Consider the following 19672-nt stretch of genomic DNA (forward strand, 5'->3'; position numbering starts at 1 on the left):
ATCTCAGCCTAGTCTGTGCCCAAACCTTCACAGATGAATGTGTCTGAAGAAAAAAAATACAAAACTATGTGCGGTGGTCTAACTCTAAATTTACTGTTCATTGTCTTCCAGTGAGCAATTAGTCCTGTTGTAAAATTGTAACCCATCTCCCTAGTTCACTCACTCTCCCACATTCCCTAACAACTATTTCATACCCCTTCCACACTTCAAACTTAAAGCATCTTCTCCCCATCTTCACTCTAAATGGAGACTTGCTTATTTCACTCAGAAAGTAGTAGCATTAAGGAGGGCACGTGATGTGATGAGCACTGGGTGTTATATGCAACCAATGAATTGTTGAACACTACATCAAAAACTAATGATGTACTATATGTTGGCTAATTGAATTTTAAATACATAAATAAATAAATAAATAAATAAATAAATAAATAAATAACAAACAGAAAGTAGTAACAACCAGAAGAGGATTTCCACACACTCACACCACCAAGTCACCCCGCCCACTAGCATCTCCCTTCCTGTTCCAGAAGAATATTCTCTGCTCCCATCAACCCTTTCACAGGCTCTCTCCCCCTCACCCCCTCTCACCTACTCAAGGACAAGGATGTGTCTCCAGAATTCCCTCTATCTACTGAATCATTCTCTTCAACCTACAATCATGATACTATTTTTCACATCTTAAAAAATCTCTCTTTTGGGATGCCTGGGTGGTTCAGTCGGTTAAGTGTCTGCCTTCAGCTCAGATCATGATCCCAGGGTCCTGGGATCAAGTCCCACATCGGGCTCCCTGCTCAGTGGGGAGACTGCATCTCCCTCTGCCTGCTGCTCCCCCTGCTTGGGCTCTCTGTCAAATAAATAAACACAATCTTTAAAAGAACATCTCTTTTGTCCTACTTTCCTCTTAAGTTACTTCCCCTTTGTTCTGCTCTGCCGCGATCCCCTTAGAAGGAGTTGGGTATAATTGTTTTACCATTTCCAATTCCTCGACTTCCGTTACCTCTTGACTCAGTCTATTCAGGCTTTCGCCCTCACCAACGCCAGTGCAACTGCTCTTGTCAAAGTCGGCCTTGACTTTCCTTTTTGCTAAACCTAATGATTAGCCCTCAGGTTTTATCTCATGTGATCTATCAGCAGCATTTGACACAACAATCACCGCCTCTTCACAGAAACATTTGGTTCACCTGGCATCCAGGACACCACTCTCCTTCCTGTATTCTTCCTGCCTCACAGCCTTTCCTGTCTAACATGGCCCTCCCAATCTTCCCCCAACGCGTCCGCTCGGTAGTCTTCACCATTTCAGTGAATGACAGACAACCTGCTTTCCAGTTGCTCAGACCGAAAATCTAGAAGTCAGATTTTATTCATCTCATTTTCCCAAACTCTGCTTATAGCCAGACAGCAAACCTGTGGGCTCTCCCTTCAAAATAGATGTAGGTTCTTAGCATATCTTACCAGCGTCACTGCTCCCATTCTCGTGCAAGCCACGACATAGCTCAAGTGGATTAATATAATAATCTTCTAACCATTTTTCCTGCTTCCTTTTGTTCTTCACCCAGCAGTCAGAGTGATCCTGTTAAGTCTGATTTGGGTCTTTGCTCAAAACATTCCAACGGAGTCCTGTCTCAGAGTCAAACTCAGTGTCCTCCTATATGATATGCCCCCTCCACATCCTCATCCTTTTCTCGTTCTCCTTGCTCACTCTGCTTCAGTCACCAGCCTGCTTACTGGTCCTAGAAAAAGGCAGGCAGCCTGAGCCTTTTCAACGGCTCCCTCCTCTCCTTTTTATCTTTACTCAAATATCACTTTCCCTGCCCACTCTCTGTAGTCATTCCTGCTAAGTCCCTATCCCCTCCCTTGTTTCATTTTTCAACATAGTATTCATCACCCTCTAATATACTATATAATTTTATTTTTTTATTTTTTTCTATTGTTTCTGTCTACTCCCATTAGGACGCAAGCTTCATGAAGTTAGGGATTTTTTTTTTTTTTTTTTTTTTTTACTGATGCAGTCTCGGTGCTGGAACATTGTAGTTGTTCAGTAAAGGTTTGTTGAATAAATTAATAAACTAGGTTTGTTGAACATACAAAGGGCAAAAGGGAGGATAAATCTCTTCAAAATTTCTAAAATGTCAATTGACAATACATGTCAGAGTTCTTAACTATATAGTCAGTAATTTCACTTCTAGAAGCTTATCTCAGTGCAGGATTTCCCAAGCTAGAATAAGGGAGATACTGTTCCAGAATAGGTATGTGGAAAATAAAGGAAATATTCTGGAAAAAAAAAGTCTCTTCTAACCTGGTGTGGCTCTGATTTGGTGGTACACTGAGGGGTTTTACCATATATTGATGCTGAGTCCTAACTTTAGAGCTTCTGATTTCATTGTTTTGACTCTTGTCCCCTTTGTCATGATATTAGCAGCCTATAGTGATTATTACTGAGAGCCTTAATTCATTAGGGACTGTAGTGGTACTCCTGTTCACCTTTCTGGGTGTGCGTGTGTGTATGTATGTATATGTGTGTGTGTGTGTGTGTATATGTATATATATACATTTTTTTTTTTTTTTACAAAAAGGTGGGGTTAGAGTACATTATCTGTAAACATTCTTCCAACTGGGACACTCTATGTTCACATGGAAAATGCTCTTAATTAGGGGTTTGTATGGAAGCAGTGGCTGTTTCTTCCAGGTGATATATTGGTATATGTGTGTGCTTGCCTGTGTGTGAAAGGAGAGGAAGTGTGTAAGCTGTATAATGCTATGAAATAAGAAAAGATATTTATTTTTACTATAGAGAAACCAAGAGAATAAGAAAAACTTCCATAAAGAGTCATCAAGCCCTCCACTGCAACATGTGTCAGGCATGACGTTAGCGGAACCTGTTACATGCTTCTAGTCAGACCGTCTAGAGCACGTTAAGGAACAGGATTCTGAAAGCAGGAGAGTTGGTTTCTAAAACTATCACTTATTTATTTATTTTTACATACGTCTTAGCCTATTTGGGCTGTTTTAAAAGAATACCATTGAGTGGGTGGCTTATCAATAACAGAAATGTATTTCTCACCACTTTGGAGACAGGGAAGTCCAAGATCAAGGCCCTGGAAGATTCAGTGTCTGAGGTAAGGGCCTGCTTCCTGGTTCACTGAGGTGCATCTTTTCTTTGTGTCCTCCCATGGCAGAAGCGGTGAGGGAGCTCTCTGGGGTCTCTTTTCTAAGGACACCAATCCCATTCATGAGGCTCCCCCCCCTTTTTTTTTTTTTAAGATTTTATTTTTATTTATTTATTTGACAGAGAGACAGCCAGCGAGAGAGGGAACACAGCAGGGGGAGTGGGAGAGGAAGAAGCAGGCTCCTAGCGGAGGAGCCTGATGTGGGGCTCGATCCCATAACGCCAGGATCACGCCCTGAGCGGAAGGCAGCCGCTTAACGACTGCGCCACCTTCTTATCTAATCACTTCTCAAAGGCCCTACCTCCACATTCCACTTTACATTGGGGATTTGATTGCCACACAGGGATTTGGGCTGGCACATCAACACTCCCCCTACAGCAACATGGGACAATCAGAAACATCAGCAACAGTCAAGTAACTCTTTTTGAAGCGTCTAGACACACAGTATAGAAAGGACTTCTGATCCTACGGAACTCGGTCAGCTCTCTGGATGTGTGATCCGTAGCCTTTTCTACAAAATCCCTTTAAGTATGAGGATTATGACACATACTCCAATGAGACAAATCTGCCAATACAGAAATACTTCTGTTTTATTAATTCTGAGTTAGTTCAGCTGCCATTAATATTTGTTTTCTCAGCTGAATAAATAATAAATTCAAGCAGCCACTTAGACGTATGGTGCACTTGAAAGAAACTTTTTAGAACACAGAAACCGAAGTTGTTCACGCTATCATTAAAAAGATAATATAGCTGAGCTGAATTAACCTACTTAGGGATGCATTTCTCCCCAAGAGAAACTACAAAGTTATTCCTCACCAGTGGACTTCACTGCCCCCACCACAATTAGACATCAGGGATTAAATAACCTGGTGTTGCACTTATCACTGTGAACTACAAAGCCTTCAAAAAAATCCAATTACCCACTTAGATAACCAAAGAAGTGCACTTTTAAGGGCAAATAACCTGTTTCATAGAAAAAGTTATTTCATGTAACACTTGGTTTTAAATCCCAGCTCCGTAACTTATTATAAAATGAGAAAATTCACTTCCAAAGTATTAATTATTAAATAATATATTAATAAGTATCAAGTGCTTCTAAGTAATAAAATGCCTGGCACATAGAAAAGGCTCAGTGTGTGTTAGCATTTATCATTGTAGGGACTATTTGTGTGGCCATGTTGTAAATATTACTAAACACTACTTATGAGCCTTTTGGCTAAATCTTTTTAAGAAGATTAAAAAAAGGCCATTTCTTTTTGACCTCACCAATTATGCTACAAAGTAGATTACCTCTGTAATACAAGAACACTGTAGTTGATATGAATTTTTTATTGTTAGTTTCACCACACAAGATGTCTATTTTCAAACAAACCTTGGTCAGCTATTTACCTGATGTTGTAATAGTTTTGAACAGATGGATAGTGTAACGAAGGTGAAAATGACTTTTGTGATCCCAGAAACCAGAACGTGGCAGTGAGCATGGGTAGCGGGTGGTGGCAAAATTGACAGGAAAACGTCTATCAGTAAGGACCCAGATAACCAGGCCTTTATGTACAGGATTCTAATGGATACCCTTCTGTATTATACTTGATCTCACTAAATAATCTTTTTTTTTTTTACGCAGGGTAGTGATGTTGAGGTTCTGGCCCTAATCCCCTCATTGCCTCATAGGTTTATGTTTGGTCTCTGAGAATGAGGAAGGACTGAAGAACAAGTCTTAGAAGGAAGAGGACCATGAAGTAATCTTGTGAATGTAGTAAAGAATCAGCAGTATAATCATTATGACCTAACTGGCTGGGCTAGTGACCAGGGATCTCTTCGTTTATTTTGCTGAATTGTATATTAGGAATGATTATCTGAGTGCCAATAGTTGTTTTTCTAGACATCCCCTTTCTCTTTTTGTTAACTACTCCCCTTAAGGAGTGATTGGGGTTAGTTGACACCAATCGGTCCGGATTGAAGAGTTCCTGCACTGTCCACACCATCTTGTTTCTCAAGACTGTCTTTAGTTTTGGTGAATGAGAAAGCACTGGGTTGCCATTTCCTTTCTGAGAACAGCTGAGTTGGTAGAGGGGGAAGTGGATGTTTGGCTGAGTTCTCTCCTGTGGGGTTAGGACAGGGCTGGGCTGCTAAGCATCAGCTTCTGCTTTTGTGGGGCTTGGTTTCCTAACTGGTTCCTCTTTATAAATGTCAGTAAAATCAGTCTGAGCAGCCCTATCTAATCCCCTTTCTGGGAACAAATGACCGAGGGTGCAAGGAGTGGTCAACTTGCTTTGTCCAAACTCTTGGCCACGATTGTGCTCAACATTCTTAACTGGTCTCCTATCTGTTGTTAATCTTTTAAAGATCTTGTCAAACCTTTAAATAAATAAATTTTTAAAAAAAGGTTTGATTTAAATATTCCTTCTGTGAGGGACACCTGGGTGGCTCAGTCGGTTAAATTTCGCTTCTGTGAGAATGTTTTTGCCTGTATTGAAGAATATAGCTTTGAGGAAAATCTAAACGAAGCAACAAGTCCTGCTAGATAACCTTGGTAGAATCAGAGCTTCTGATCTGAACCGGGAGTCTTTGGGAGCCCTGAGGTTGGATGTGGTCTGCCATTAGCTGACATATTTCATCATTTGTTTTATTTAATGTTGAAATCATACTTTTAATATTATCTTACACTACTTTCCAGCATTACATCAGTGTTTTTGGCTCTCCAGGCCTTATTTGTCCATGAAATGGAAGCTTCTGCTTCCTTAAGAATGTCTTGTCTCTCCTGCTAATGTGATTATCTCTGAAACTCTTCTCAGGCTGTATTATATCTATGCCACTTCTTTGCAGATGTTTGGGAAGTGGTGGTTGATCTAAAAATATTCAGTAAGAATCAAGAAAAAATTAAGGCTTCTGCCATGAAAACTCTCTGACTCTTCTCAACATTTCTGTTACCATCACAAAGTTAATTAGATGATTCTTTAAAGCCTTACAGATATATTTTATGCCGAAACATTTAATTCTACCACTGCAGTTTAAATCTAAAAATTACCTTTAAGCTGGAGGGCTCTGGATGGGGGGTGTCAAGATTGCCTAGATTCAAAACCGAATTTGGCCATTCTCTAGCTATGTGGTCTCTGGTGAGTTTCATCATCTGAAATGGGGATAAAAATTAGCAGTCACTACATAGAATTGATGAAAGGATTAAGTAACAGTTTAAGCTACTATTGTTTTTCTCTTCCTTAATAATAAAAAAATAAGTGAGGGAAATCTGTATTGAGTATTTACTATTTCCTAGGCACCAGTCAGACAATTATCTCTGATCCTATGTAATTCTCTGAGGCGAGCGTCCTTTTATTTTTCAGATTATTAACTTATGACTACAAAGCTTAATCAAGTGTCCTAAAGGTCACACAGTTAGTAAGGACTCTGAGGCCAGATTTGTTTCTACAGCACATGCCCCTTTTCACTACATGAGGTAAAAAGAAAGAAAATTTTATTTTTATTTTCAGGTTATAATGTTTCAGGGTTTCCCACTATTGTTACATGGTTTTTTGGATGCATAAAAACAAATTGATAGCACATACGCATTATTAAGTGCTAGAAGCCAATGTGAAAGGGCTACATATTTGTTGCCAACTATACACATTGGAAAAGTCAAAACTATAGAGACAATAAAAAGATCAGTGGATGCCAGGGATTAGGAGGGAAGGATGCATAGGTGGCACACATATTTTTCCGGCAGTGGAACTACTCCGCATGACACTATAATGGCAGATAAAAGTGCTCACACAGTTGTCCAAACCCATAAAACATACACCACCAAGAGTGGGCCCTAAGGTAAACTATAAACTGTGTGTGATTATATGTTAATGTAGGTTCAACAACTGTAACAAATGTACCACTCTTCTGGGGAATCCTGATAATGGGAAAAGCTAGGAAAGGATGGGAGTGGGGATATATGGGGAAATCTCTGTACTCTCCTTTTAAGTTTTGCCATGAATCTAGAACTGCTCTAAAAATTTGCCCACTAAAAAAAAAAAAGAGAAGAAAAGAAAATTGAGACAAGGGTATAGTATGAGAAGGAAAAGGTAAGGAAAAATAAACCTGTGAAGAATTTAACTACTTATCTATCTGCCTAGTATTAGAGTGAAAAGTGCAAGACCAGGTCAGATGATTTGTGAAGTCCTGCTTGCTCACAAGTTGCTGGGTGACCTTCAGCCAACTACCTCACCCTTCCCGACCTCAATTTAAATATGCTTAAAAATAAGTGGTTGAATTGATCTACAGTTCCCTTCTTGTGCTAAATTTCCAGCCTTAACGATGAGGACCCATCCCAGCCTGTTTTTTCTTTTCTTTCTTTCCACCCCCACAAGCCACCCTGGCCTAAACCTGCACTCAACTGTACGCTTTTTTTTTAACCTACCCATTGGGTTCTAAACACAACAACTGTTCCTTGTAACCGCGGGGACAGAGGGATTAAAGGGCCCGGGTGGAGGGCTGAACTCTGAGCGAAGAAAAGAACAAGACCACCCTAAAGCCGCACAGGGAGCACCAAAAGCCGGCAAAATGAAAATTGCAGGGCAAAGCGGACGCAGCGCAGCGACGGCGGAAGCGGGGGACGGGTGGGGCGGGGCCGAGACCCCATTGGAAGGCTAAGGGGGCGGGGCTCGAGCTGACAGCCGGCAAGGAGCGAGAGAGGCTGCGCGGGCAACGCCGGCCTGTTCCGGACCCCTAGCTTCTCTTCCTACAAGGCGGGCGAGCCCGGCGACGGGCGTGCCGACGCCACGTGACGTCATAAGGGGCGGGGCGGCCGGGTGGGGGTCCAGCCGGCACACGGGCGCGTTCAGCAGTCGCTGTTTGGGACGCGGAGTGTGCGGTTGCTAGGTCTCCGCTCCGGGTTCGCTGTCACAGTCTGTCCCTTCCCGAAGCCTGGGACAGACTGGGCGCGCGCCCGCGTGTGCGTGTGCGTGTGTGTGTTGTGAGTGTGAGGTGGACTCAGGGCAGAGACGTCCCCTCGCTGCCTTTTTTTTCCTCTTCTTTTTATCCAGAAGAGGGGGGCAGTTCAGTTCGCACGCTTGCCTTACGGTCTCCCCGTTGGGAGCCGGGCTTGTGTGCGGACTGGTTCGTCTTTTTTTCTTTTAAACTTGTGAGCCTTTTTTCTTCTTATTTTTTTGGACTCAGTGCCGTCTGGGCTGGTTTCCTTGATCCCTGATTAACCGCTTTCTGCCCGTTCTCTCGCCACCCCCGCCCAGAGTCTCCCCTGCGCCTTCGCCCTTGCCCGGGAGGGTGGGAAGCTTTGTCCCATTCCCTGCCTACCCGCGTCTCCGCAGCCGTAGCCGCACCTGCCTCAATATGAATGGGGTCAGCGACCCACCTCTTTTTATAAAAGATATTAAGCCCGGACTGAAAAACTTAAATGTCGTCTTTATTGTCCTGGAGATAGGTAAGTGGGGTCTGCAGCCCACCCCTCTGCCCCCTTGCGTTCTGGGGCAAGAGGGAAGGGCGCCGCCGCTGCAAGCCTGGGGCTCCCCTTCTCCTCCTCCTCGTTTCCCCCTCCCCCCCTTCCACGTGGCCCCGGTGGCCCCCGCCGGGGCTCGGATCCAACCTGCGGCGAAAACCCGGGGCTCGACCTCTTCCCACCTTTCCACTGCGCCATGATCCCGGAGGAGGGTTTAGAGCTTTTCTGGAAGTCCTCATTATCTAATACCCCCCCTTGTGATTTTTAAATCTTCACAGGACGCGTGACCAAAACCAAAGACGGACATGAAGTGAGATCATGCAAAGTAGCAGATAAAACGGGCAGCATCACTATTTCCGTGTGGGATGAAATCGGAGGTCTTATACAGCCAGGGGATATTATTCGGTTGACCAGAGGGTAGGTGTGCACCAAAGGGGGAGGAGGGAGAAGGCTTCCTAAGTAACAGTTTTCGGAATCATTGGCTGGGGAACCTTGGCAAGTTCTGGAGTTCTGTATCTTTTCTGTGAGCTTCCAAGGAGTTGTTGAGCCCCTTGGATGTTAATTTTGGATAGTGGACAGCTTTGAGATGTACCACCCTTGCCAGAAAAAGCAGTCAGTTTCACCCGGGAATTTAACCCACTCTTCCTCAGTTTACAGGTTTGGTAGATTGTTAAGTACTGTTTTGGGATTCCTAAGTTTTTAGTAAAGTGATAAAATTAGCATAGTCCGTACTACTTATTTTTTTCATAAATTATTTAGTATAGTTGTCAGTTCTTTTCCAACCTTTCCCCCTTTTTAGTGGCTTTTGAAATCCTGCCAGTATTTTATTTGGCAGGACATAAAATTGTAGTTGGACAATTTAGCAGTTTCTGTACTCGAATGTAAAAGTTAAGGGAAGTTCACAATATCTGGAAGGCACATTCTGGAAAATGATTTCCTGTGCCTACTGCTGTAAGGTCAGTGTAGTACAAAAACCAGAATGATATGCAGAAAATATTTGGCAGGAAGATGTCTAAGATACCTCCATCCAAGAGAGTCAGTTGACAGATTGGCTTTTAAAAATAATTTAGCACAACTTTTTTTTTGGTTGGTAATTAGACTGCCTTTAGGATTTTACCAAATATTTAAGTTAGGAAGATAAAAGGCCAGAAAAGGGTCTTGAAATGGATTTTGGAAGTTACATGGTCAATAGAATTGTAATAATTTGTTGGTCACAACTATAGGAAAAGTGGGTAGAGATTGATGTTGGCATAGTAAATAGAATCTCAGAGAAGTGTTGGATCACCCTGAATGGAGGTTAGTTAGAGCCCTTTGATAATACCTTCCAGGCCTTACAACATCTTCAGGAAGTGAGGCAGAGTATCATCAAAGAAGGAAGTGAGAGTCAGAACATAGACATTTTATTCTCATGCAGTGACTCATTATGACACTAATTGTGTCTTTTAAACTTCCACATCTGTAGCTTACACAAAAGAGAATTCCTGCCTATGAGGGTGTGGTGAGGATTAGCATAATTAAAGTTTTTTGGTTGCCAAAGTATTTCTCATCCAGTGATTAAAAGTATTTTGTACAGTATAAACAGCATCTCATTTCAAATATTTCATATTTTGTAGTCAATGGAAAATACACAGGTATGTCCATCAAGATCCATATAGTAGTTATAGAATTTAAAATATATAATTTAAAGGAAAATTCAAAGCTAAAGAAACTCCATTATTTTGTAACTTCAGTGTGACCTTGAGGTTTTTACACTTCTGTAACTTCCTCTTCTGTAAAATGGGAATAGTTATACCTTACTTACTAAAATAATATGTCTAGCGGAGTCTGGCCTATCGTAAGGCCCTTCAGTTCTGGTTGTATCTAAGAAAAGTAGTTTTTGAAGAAAGGCGTACATCCAAATAATGGTAATTTGAATATTGATATGTTTATCAGAAAACCCTGCTATTGTTATGTCATTCCTGAAACAAGTACAAGTTAAATGTTTGTTGTAACTTCAAATTTTTTCTCAACGTGCATTAACTTTTACGTTACTGAGGTGAAATATTAGTGCACTATTTTTCTTCTAAGTTGCCTTTTGTGTACTGTCAGAGTGCTGGAGTCTTTAACAAATAACCCTTATTAAAGAGGAATGTATAATGAGGAACTAACTGGTATTTATTAACCTATGTTAAAAAACGAACTATACCTGTACTTAGTTAACAATATTTAGTGTATAATTTATCATTTTTAAAAAATATTTATATGTCAGAGAGCGAGAGCACACAAGCAGGGGTAGTGGTAGGCAGAGGGAGAAGCAGGCTCCCCACTGAGCAAGGAGCTCAGGGATGCTGTGGGGATGCGGGACTTGATCCCAGGATGCTGGGGTCCTCACCTGAGCCGAAGGCAGACGCTTAACCGACTAAGCCACCCAGGAGTCCTTATAATTTATCATTCTAAGCCATAAAGTTACCATAGTAGTTGTAGAGAACCACTGAAAACCAAACCTTGGACTGATTTTACAATGTTTAATTTACATTTTTATTAGATTTTTGTGTAGGAATATTTAATGATGCTGTCTGCATTCAGAGTTGATCAGAGTAAATAATCTGTTCAGCCAAGCTGATGCTAAGAATTGCAGGTTTGGAAAGGTAGATAGGTGAGATTTGTGATTTTTTTTTTAGGCCTTTGATTAAATTTTACCAAATTTTTCAGTAACTTGTGAATCCTATGTGTTTTATGGAGGTGAAGGAAAAGCTATTATATTGATAATCTGTTTAGATCAAGTAAATGAATATAAAAGTAAACACTTGGTTTTGATTTTATATATTCTATGATTGAAAAATAATTTCTGCTTGAATCTCTTCAATTGAAAGTTCTTTTGTTAATTGACTAAAGATGGGATCTTTGGAGTATAACAATGCTTGCTTTGCAAAAAAGACTTTCTATTTTTTAGGGTTTGTTATAGTTTAGATAATTATGTCAGAATTTGGCAGTAGAGTTTTCTTTGTACTGTTCCTTTGTAAATAACAAGTTAATCAAAATTAGATTAATTGTATTTGATTTAGTACCATAGACGCAGAGTTTGATCTCCACCTACATCCCGATACAAAAAATACAGTATAAAGTTTTACTTAAGTAGAAGGAAATACATGTATTTCCATAGAACAGATGTTTCTTTTTTTTCTAGGTATGCATCCATGTGGAAAGGGTGTTTGACACTATATACTGGAAGGGGTGGAGAACTTCAAAAAATTGGGGAGTAAGTATTAAAATGCATTTCCTATAATTGAATAAATTACATATAATATCTACAGAATGACTGGTAGGTATAAACGATAAACTTCTTGGCTTTTCTGGACTGATAAACTGAATGCCTTCAATAGCTTTGCTGTAAAAACAACTTTACATGTATGTACCAGTTTAACAGCCATCCATATCGTTTCCTGTAGCTGAGAATGTCAGTTTTCCCTGGCAAAGAGCGTGAAGTTGCCCTTGAGATGAGCCCCAATGGGGCCATTTCTGTAGGCTTTGGGAACATGCATTCTTTAGGTGTCACAGTGCCATTTTAAATAGGTTCTGTCTTCTCGTGAATTGCCAGAGAAGCTAGGTAAGAAGCTAGGTTTCAGGCCAACAGTTTAAATTTTCTTTTTTCATTTATGGGTGAATATGTACTCATGGTAAAAGGACTTGTAGCGATGACAATTGAAGTCCTGTATTTATCTACAGTCTAGGTACCGTACAGGCAGCCACAATGCGAGCTTCCATACACTACTACCCTGGTAATCTCCACCCTGACTTGGAGGAACCATCCTCTCTAGGGGTGTAAAGGTAATTCAGCCTCCATATTAGCCTAGACATTTGGGATGTATTCATAAAGTATTGTGTTGGCAATGAGCCAAATCATTAGTCCATTCTGTTTGGTGAATGTTTAGACATCTACTTAATGCCCATGAAATTGGAGGATATTTGAAGAGAGAGAAGCCACACATGGCACAAAAAAAAAAAAAAAGAAAAAGGGAAAATGTTCTTCTATAGTGCAGGGATAAAATTCTTTGTTTGGAAAAGTTAAGCAATCTTGCTAGCTTTTAAAGATCAGAAACTGGTAACACTTTGCTTTTGTTAGGAGGAAAATTGTTTACTTATGTTTCTTTTCAGAGTAGTGTTAGACAACGTGTTATGAAAGCTGTTAGCATCAGTATCATCAAAAGATTTAGGCTTTTTTTCCTGACCTTCATATATACAGAAAAAGAGGTCAGTTATGTGAAGAACCACTGGAGGTCACTCAATTCTTAGTGACTTGACTTTGTAAGGGTCAGTCTAGGATATACCAAAACTGATTTTAATTTATTTATGGGGTGAGGAGCTTAGTAAATGCTTATATGTAATGTTAATAAATGCCATAGTCAGCTTACAAGAAGCATTGGGATAAACTGTTGTCTTAATAGCCACATGTCTTTATACATACCTGCAGAATCCACTCTTAACCTTGAATGATTATCTTTGCAGATTCACAGTGATTGGTCAAAAGAGGGACTGGATGGGAGTGTGTGAATGGATCAGTGCAAATCCATCACCACTGCTGGAAAAACCACTCTGGAACCCTAAACATGGTTCAGTGGCATCAGCCTATATGGAAAAACAGCACAGAGATGTGTTTCTGTGTCCTTGATCTTTGACATGATTTTTTTTTTTTTTGCAGTACAGAATAACTAAAATAAAAAATAGAATGTTTTAAACGTTGTAGGCTGTTGAATATTTTAGAATACTTTGTTTTTATGGAACATATAGCATTTAGGAGGTTTCTGTTGTATAAATAGTTAGCATGTTGCTTTTTAGTTAATTCATTTGACACCTAAATTCTTCATTCCTGTAAGTTATGCATGTTAAATAAAGAAAGGTTGATTATTTTGGGAGTCATTTAACTTGTGCTTTATTTTCTTCCAGATTTTGTATGGTTTATTCAGAAGTGCCAAATTTCAGTGAACCCAACCCAGATTATCGAGGACAACAGAGCAGAGGGGTAATTAATCCAAACGTATAGTCTATTTTTATGATTAGGCTAATTTTGACTAGGTACTATAATTCTCTGGCTAGGTGTCCAACCCTGTCATACATACCCAGAATATAATGAGGACAGTTTTAAAAAGAATATAAAGTCATTTTCATTCTGTATATTTTGTGAGTCTGTGTATTAAATATATGTGCCATTGAGCACTTTGAGGAGTAGGGAGTAATATCAGGAAAATGCAGTAAGATATAACAGAAGCTATGAAAAGTTTGGGAAATAATCCTGAATAGTAACAGTGAATGGACTTGGATAAATCTTTTAAAAATTTGTTAAAAAAAAACAATTATAGAATGGATATAACATGTTATTTTAATAATTTTTTAAAGTAAATCTTCAATTGGTTAAATTAAAAACATATTTTTTAGGCACACAATGAACAGAAGAATAATTCCATGAATAATAATATGGGTACAGGTACATTTGGACCAGTGGGTAAGATTTTTTTTTTTTTTTCATATTTGTGATCAGGTGTTAAGAATTAAGCAAATATATCTTATGAAAGATTTAGAAGAAAACTGTTGTTAGGCATACATTAACACTAAAAGGGAGCTACTAGTAAACAGGGAATTCCCCAAGTAACTGATTTTCTAGATAGCAGATACTCTCTTAAGCTAACTTATTGAGCACATTCTTTTTATTTTTATACATATGAATTTATTTGTTTTAATTCCAGTGTAGCTAACATAGTGTTTTATTAGTTTCACATGTACAATATAGAGATTTAACAATTCCATGTATTAGCACTCATCAGGATAAGTGTACTTTTAATCCCCTCCACCTATTTCCCCCAACCCCCACCTCCCTCCCGGAGCACATTCTATATTTAAGCAGTGGCTGATAATAAGAAATCTGTTTTAGTGATGTGTAGTCGGTTTTCCATTGATTTTTTTTTTAAACAAAGTTTCTGTAATCTAGTGATTATTTATAATAGATACAGAATTACTATTATTTTGGCACACGAAAAGCCTTTTATCTTTAGACTAATAGCTTACCTTAAATTTTCATGTGCTGATAGCTACCTCTTTAAAAGATTGACCTTTACCCCTCAAATACTCAAATGTCATGGTAATGGTTCTTTCAGCTGTGTTAAAGGTCTTTTGAAGTTTGTATTCTTAAATAAGGGAGGAAAAGTCTTTGGGATTAGAGTATAGTAGGGTGGCTGAAATTTTATTTGACCTGCTGGCTGCATGTTTTGGCACGGCTGGTGATGATCACATTGGGGGCAGCATTGCTGTCTTTTCCTTTGAAAAATTAGATTGTCCGTTCTGAATTATTAACCATATTTGAACCTAATGCCGGTGTTCATACACCATTTTACCCTTTCTTTTTTTCCTTTTCCCTTACAATGTAGGCAATGCATTACCTATATTTTTCTTCTCTACTAATTTCTCATCCTGTTGCCCAAACTGTTCTATTTCTCTCTCCATTATTAATACAGTATCAAGTTAATATATTTACAGTAATCAAACATTTGGAAAAACGCAGAACCCACATTGGGTTTTTTCCAGTAGTTTAAAAGTAAAGGCATTTGTTTTCTATAATACTACTTGAAAGCATGTGTTAGAACTTCGAATAGGTGTCTTCCTACAGATCAGTGTCTGAAGATGGTGATGAATTTTTATATTCTTTCCTAGGAAACGGGGTTCAAACTGGCCCAGAATCAAGGGGATGCCAGTTTTCATATGCTGGTAGAAGCAATGGCCGGGGACCTACAAATCCACAGCTACAAGGAACAGCTAATAATCAAACAGTCATGACCACAATAAGTAATGGCAGGGACCCTCGGAGAGCCTTTAAAAGATGACCTATGCCAAATACTGACATGTAGTTTGTAAACTACACGCCCTACTTGAACACTTACTGCACTTTTATTTATCGTTAACTGTGAAAACTATGTCGTTTATCGGTTTCCTTTTATGTTTTGGGTTTGTTAACAAGAGTGGTTTGTTTTTATAGCAAAACTGTTAAGCTGCTCAAGTCTCCTGTTGAAGAATTTGAAGAATGGGAACACTCTGAAAAGTAGGGGCATTTATTTTTAGAGCAAAAAGATCTATGGTTATCCTCTAAAAAACATGCACCCATTTCATGGGTGAGTTACTTAAGACATCAGCATTATAGCCTCTATGAGTCTATCTTCTGTATACATTTTGTAATATTTAAAATAAGGCTTAGTGGGAGATGTTCTTTTGTCTTAAATTCAGGTATTGCCAACTAAAGCAATAACCACCAAAAAACCCCACAAAAACTCAGTCAGTGCTAACTGCAGTTTTTGAGCGGTTGTGACTCCAGGAGTGATTGACTTCTTCATTGAGTGACTGCCATTAAGATTTTCCAAGGACCGAATCATTCTAAACTCTCGTTTTATTACCAAAAAATATATATTCTTTATCAGAATTACGGAATAGAATGGGGACTGTATTATAACAGGTAATTTTTATAAGAAAGCTTCATTTATTTTAGGGTAGTCCTGTTAATATTTGTGGTCAACTCTGTGCATTACACTGAAGGGAAATTTAAAACTGAGGCCTTGAATATTTATTTTTTGAAACTACCATGTCAAATATTAAAGTATAATTTGAGGGAGTTAAAAAGTCATAATAAACATTGATCTGATCATTTAAAAAAATTGTGGTACATAAAGATGAAAGCAATTCAAATTGAATTCATGTAGAAATATGCAGTCTTCAGTTAGCTAGGTACTTGCAGAAACTCATCCTGGAGTGAAATCCTAGGGACTTACCTTATTTGGAGAGTGTGTGTGTATGTGAGTGTTCAAGTTTCTGAACACAATTCACAAAGCCTTATCAGCAAAAGTTAAATGGCTCTCTCTAAGAAGTGAATACAGCTTTATTCAGAAATGTAAAGGTAGAATTTATTTATGTGTTATAAATGGTCCCCAGTTCCACTTTTTACTATAGAGTGGATAACTGGTAAGTTTTTCCTTTGTTAGAATTCAGTTCTTCAATATTATCTCGAATAAAACTTGCATTCATGTTAACGGAACCTCCCTTATTTTTGCTCTATCAATGATTTCCAGTGGAGAGCCAGTAAATTTTACTGTAGTTGTAATGATGACTTCAGTCCGGCAACTGCTAAGCAGTCTGTATTTGTCGCTTTTTGTCCCTACCTGAAATCACAAAATAATTTAAGTAGACTGTTTTCTAAAAACTCCATAGCCTTTGAATACGAAAGTTGGTGCCAGAATATTTGTTTGCTCTAATTCAGTGTATCTAACAAATTTCCACACACACTGTATATTAGACACCGTGGAGAGTGAAGGGGTAGGTGATGAGTAATCTCAAGGAGCTTATTCATGGTTCGTAGTACTTTGGTAACTAGGGTTTTTATATGCTAGAAAGAAGTTTCTCCCTTTATTCTTAACTCATGATTATAGTTAATTTGGCTTTGTGACTAATATTTTTTTAAGATATTCACAAAATTACAGATGTTTGGAGTAAAAAAATTACTAAAAACTAGCACATACGTTTTTCTTTAAGTAAAGGTAGGAGCAATAATACTGTAAGTTATTTGTGGGAAAATATGGTGTTGAAGATGATTTTAAAAGAAAGAATTTGGGGGTTCAGAAACATAAACTATCAGGTAGGGATAGCTGAGCTTCCAGTTCTAGCCCATTGTCTCCTCACCTATGATATTGGACAAATTATCACACTTAAAACCTCTATAAGCCTTAAGTTCCAAAACTATAAACCCAAGAAAGTAATATTATCCCTTTAGAGAGTTACTGAAGATTTTCTAGTTAAGTGATGAAGATGATTTCTGGCACATAATAGGCAGTCAAATGTTTGTCATCTAATCATACCTCAAGAATAGGAAAAATGCAGCATTAGGTGTGGAAATACTGTTATCCTTTAACAAGTTGAGATTAAATAGAGAACGATCTAATTACTGTTGTAATTGACATTTGCCTCAGTAATTTAATCTTGTTGTTCTGTGTTCTTTATCATTTATTAACAAATCTCTTTTTTCTTAAGGGAAGCCTCCAAAACCAAAGCAAAGTGAATTACAGTCCATAATGAATATTTGCCCTACCAGTCTGCTTGGACGGTACTCAGCAAGAAGAGGAAGAAAGTTTTCTACCTTCCTCTTTCCTGGTGCTTTCACCTGCGCATTTTTAAATGTCTCGACACCTACCAAAAACAAAAACCATTTAGTATAGAAATACACACCTACTAGAATTGGGTCCCATTTCATTTCTACAAAACAGTTCTGAAGTGGTTTGAAGTTTCACCAGCCAGCTGGCCCCTCCTCTCTGGGCCAGGTTTTTGGGTGGTGGCTGCAATTCAGAGACAGAAGATGAACCTCATACGGCCAGAGCGTGATGTGTAATAGTGAAGGTTGCAGTGTCTTTCCCATGGGCACTTACACAGCTTTTCCTATATATAACACCCTTTTTTGCTTTGTTCCTGTAGTTTTGTTGATTTTTTTTTAAAGTAATCTGCTTTAACTTTGAGGACGGTTTAACTTGATGCCCTGAATATTTGTAGTACTGAATCCTTGTCACTTGTATTTCTATTATTTAACATTTTAAAAGAATGTTTAATTTGCTGGGTTGAGTAATGCCAAAGGGATGATGCTGAGAACAAATAGATGTGAAGTTAGTGGAAAAAAAAGTTGCAATTATGAAAACGTTTAAAGTAGGAAGCTGGTTACCTGGCCCTACAGTGTTCTCAGAGGTACACGGTACCCACTGGCAGTGTTCTCCAACAGTCTGAAGACACAATGGTGGTTTTAAGTTTATATAGATTTGGCATTCCTGTTACTGAAATGACTTCTCTTTTCTGTTATGAAAGTAATTACGGTTTGCTCCAAGCAACTTTAGGCTCCCGTGACTCTTAAGATCCTTCTCTTTAATGTATTTGGAAAGGTTCTCCAGACAACAAACCTTGGAAACCATGGGAAAGCAGTATCAACATGGAACGTTTGCCCAGCGTCAGTCTTTTTTACCTCTAGGCTTCTTGGGATTACTTGCCCTATGATGGCTTTTATAAAAATCTATTTTGCCTTTGTTTAATTTTCCATCTGATGAGAGTCTTAACATTTCTGGTAGAAAAGGGGGTTATGTGAGGGGTAAAGGCAGATGCACTTGGCTGTGGTGAAAACCGGGCTTTGGCCAATGATTAAATGTTGGGGTAGTGACCACTCCCACATTTCACAAAGTAGTTGTAATGATTAACAGTTAAGGTATGCTGCTGAGGAAATCTAATTGTGACCTTTGGAAAATAACACTGTCGTGAATGGTATGTTGTTAGGTCCTGAGGGAGAAGCTTAGGAAAACGTTTCCAGGCATATTCAACTTTTCTCCCAACTCCTTTGTCTTATTAGGGATACACCAGACTTTGTGTCCAAATAATACAACCACATTACTCCAGGTTTCTGAGCTAAAAGAGTTGAATGATGTTTCTCAAAGCACAGATCACAAACAGACTAGAGAAAATCAAGTCCACAGACTGTCCCTAAGAAGCCATCTATGTAGCACTTTCCTCATTAAGAACATTAGACCCAAAGATGTTCCTAAGGGCTCTTTACCACTATGAGATAACTGGGGTTATGTAGCAAAATGAACATTTTAACAAGTTGACTAGTAGACATTTAAACCTTTTGAAAGGCCTTGATAGGTAACCCACAACTAGTGTGGCTCCCCAAGTTTTAGGACCATGCCAACCCAAGGCTGCAGTAGACCTGGGTGTCTTGAGAAGCCGCTTTTCACACCACAGTACTCACCACGGCATGTACTTACAACCTCAACTGAAGCACTTGGCATGTCTTCAGAAACCGGTTTTTTTTAAACTATTTCTAACCAGAAGTCCAGTAAATTTTCTACTCCATCAAAATCTTTTGAATGAAGAGTTAGTTCAGTTTCTTGTCCATATCTTGAAAGTATGTTGAGTGAAACTGACAGTGGTTTATAAGCCACCGGTAGATCTCCCCCAGGAACTTGTTAGAAATAGGAGTTGCTTCTCTGTTGTATCAGAAGGAGGATTTGCAAGTGTAGGTCTGGTA

At 38.9% G+C, this 19672-nt stretch overlaps 1 protein-coding gene across 3 annotated transcripts; it reads left to right on the plus strand.

The window, feature by feature from the left end:
- The first annotated feature begins 7971 nt into the window (after positions 1-7971).
- NABP1 (nucleic acid binding protein 1) lies at positions 7972-17780 on the plus strand. Of its 3 annotated transcripts, none has more exons than XM_087862209.1 (7): positions 7972-8589; positions 8883-9021; positions 11771-11842; positions 13528-13603; positions 14017-14083; positions 15286-15417; positions 15608-17558. In XM_087862209.1, the coding sequence occupies exons 1-7, from the start codon at positions 8499-8501 to the stop codon at positions 15688-15690; spliced, it is 660 nt and encodes a 219-aa protein (XP_087718335.1). In that variant the 5' UTR covers positions 7972-8498; the 3' UTR covers positions 15691-17558. The 3 variants fall into 3 exon arrangements, 2 of the variants coding, with proteins under 2 accessions (XP_087718335.1, XP_045662322.1); XR_006781186.2 differs by adding an exon at positions 17644-17780 and having other exon boundaries at positions 7973-8589; positions 15286-15670; XM_045806366.2 differs by having other exon boundaries at positions 7973-8589; positions 15286-17558.
- The last annotated feature ends 1892 nt before the right edge of the window (positions 17781-19672 follow it).

This window comes from Ursus americanus, chromosome 1 (assembly GCF_024610735.1).
Source record: "Ursus americanus isolate L20-20 chromosome 1, mUrsAme1.1.p, whole genome shotgun sequence".
Taxonomy (NCBI): Eukaryota; Metazoa; Chordata; class Mammalia; order Carnivora; family Ursidae; genus Ursus; species Ursus americanus.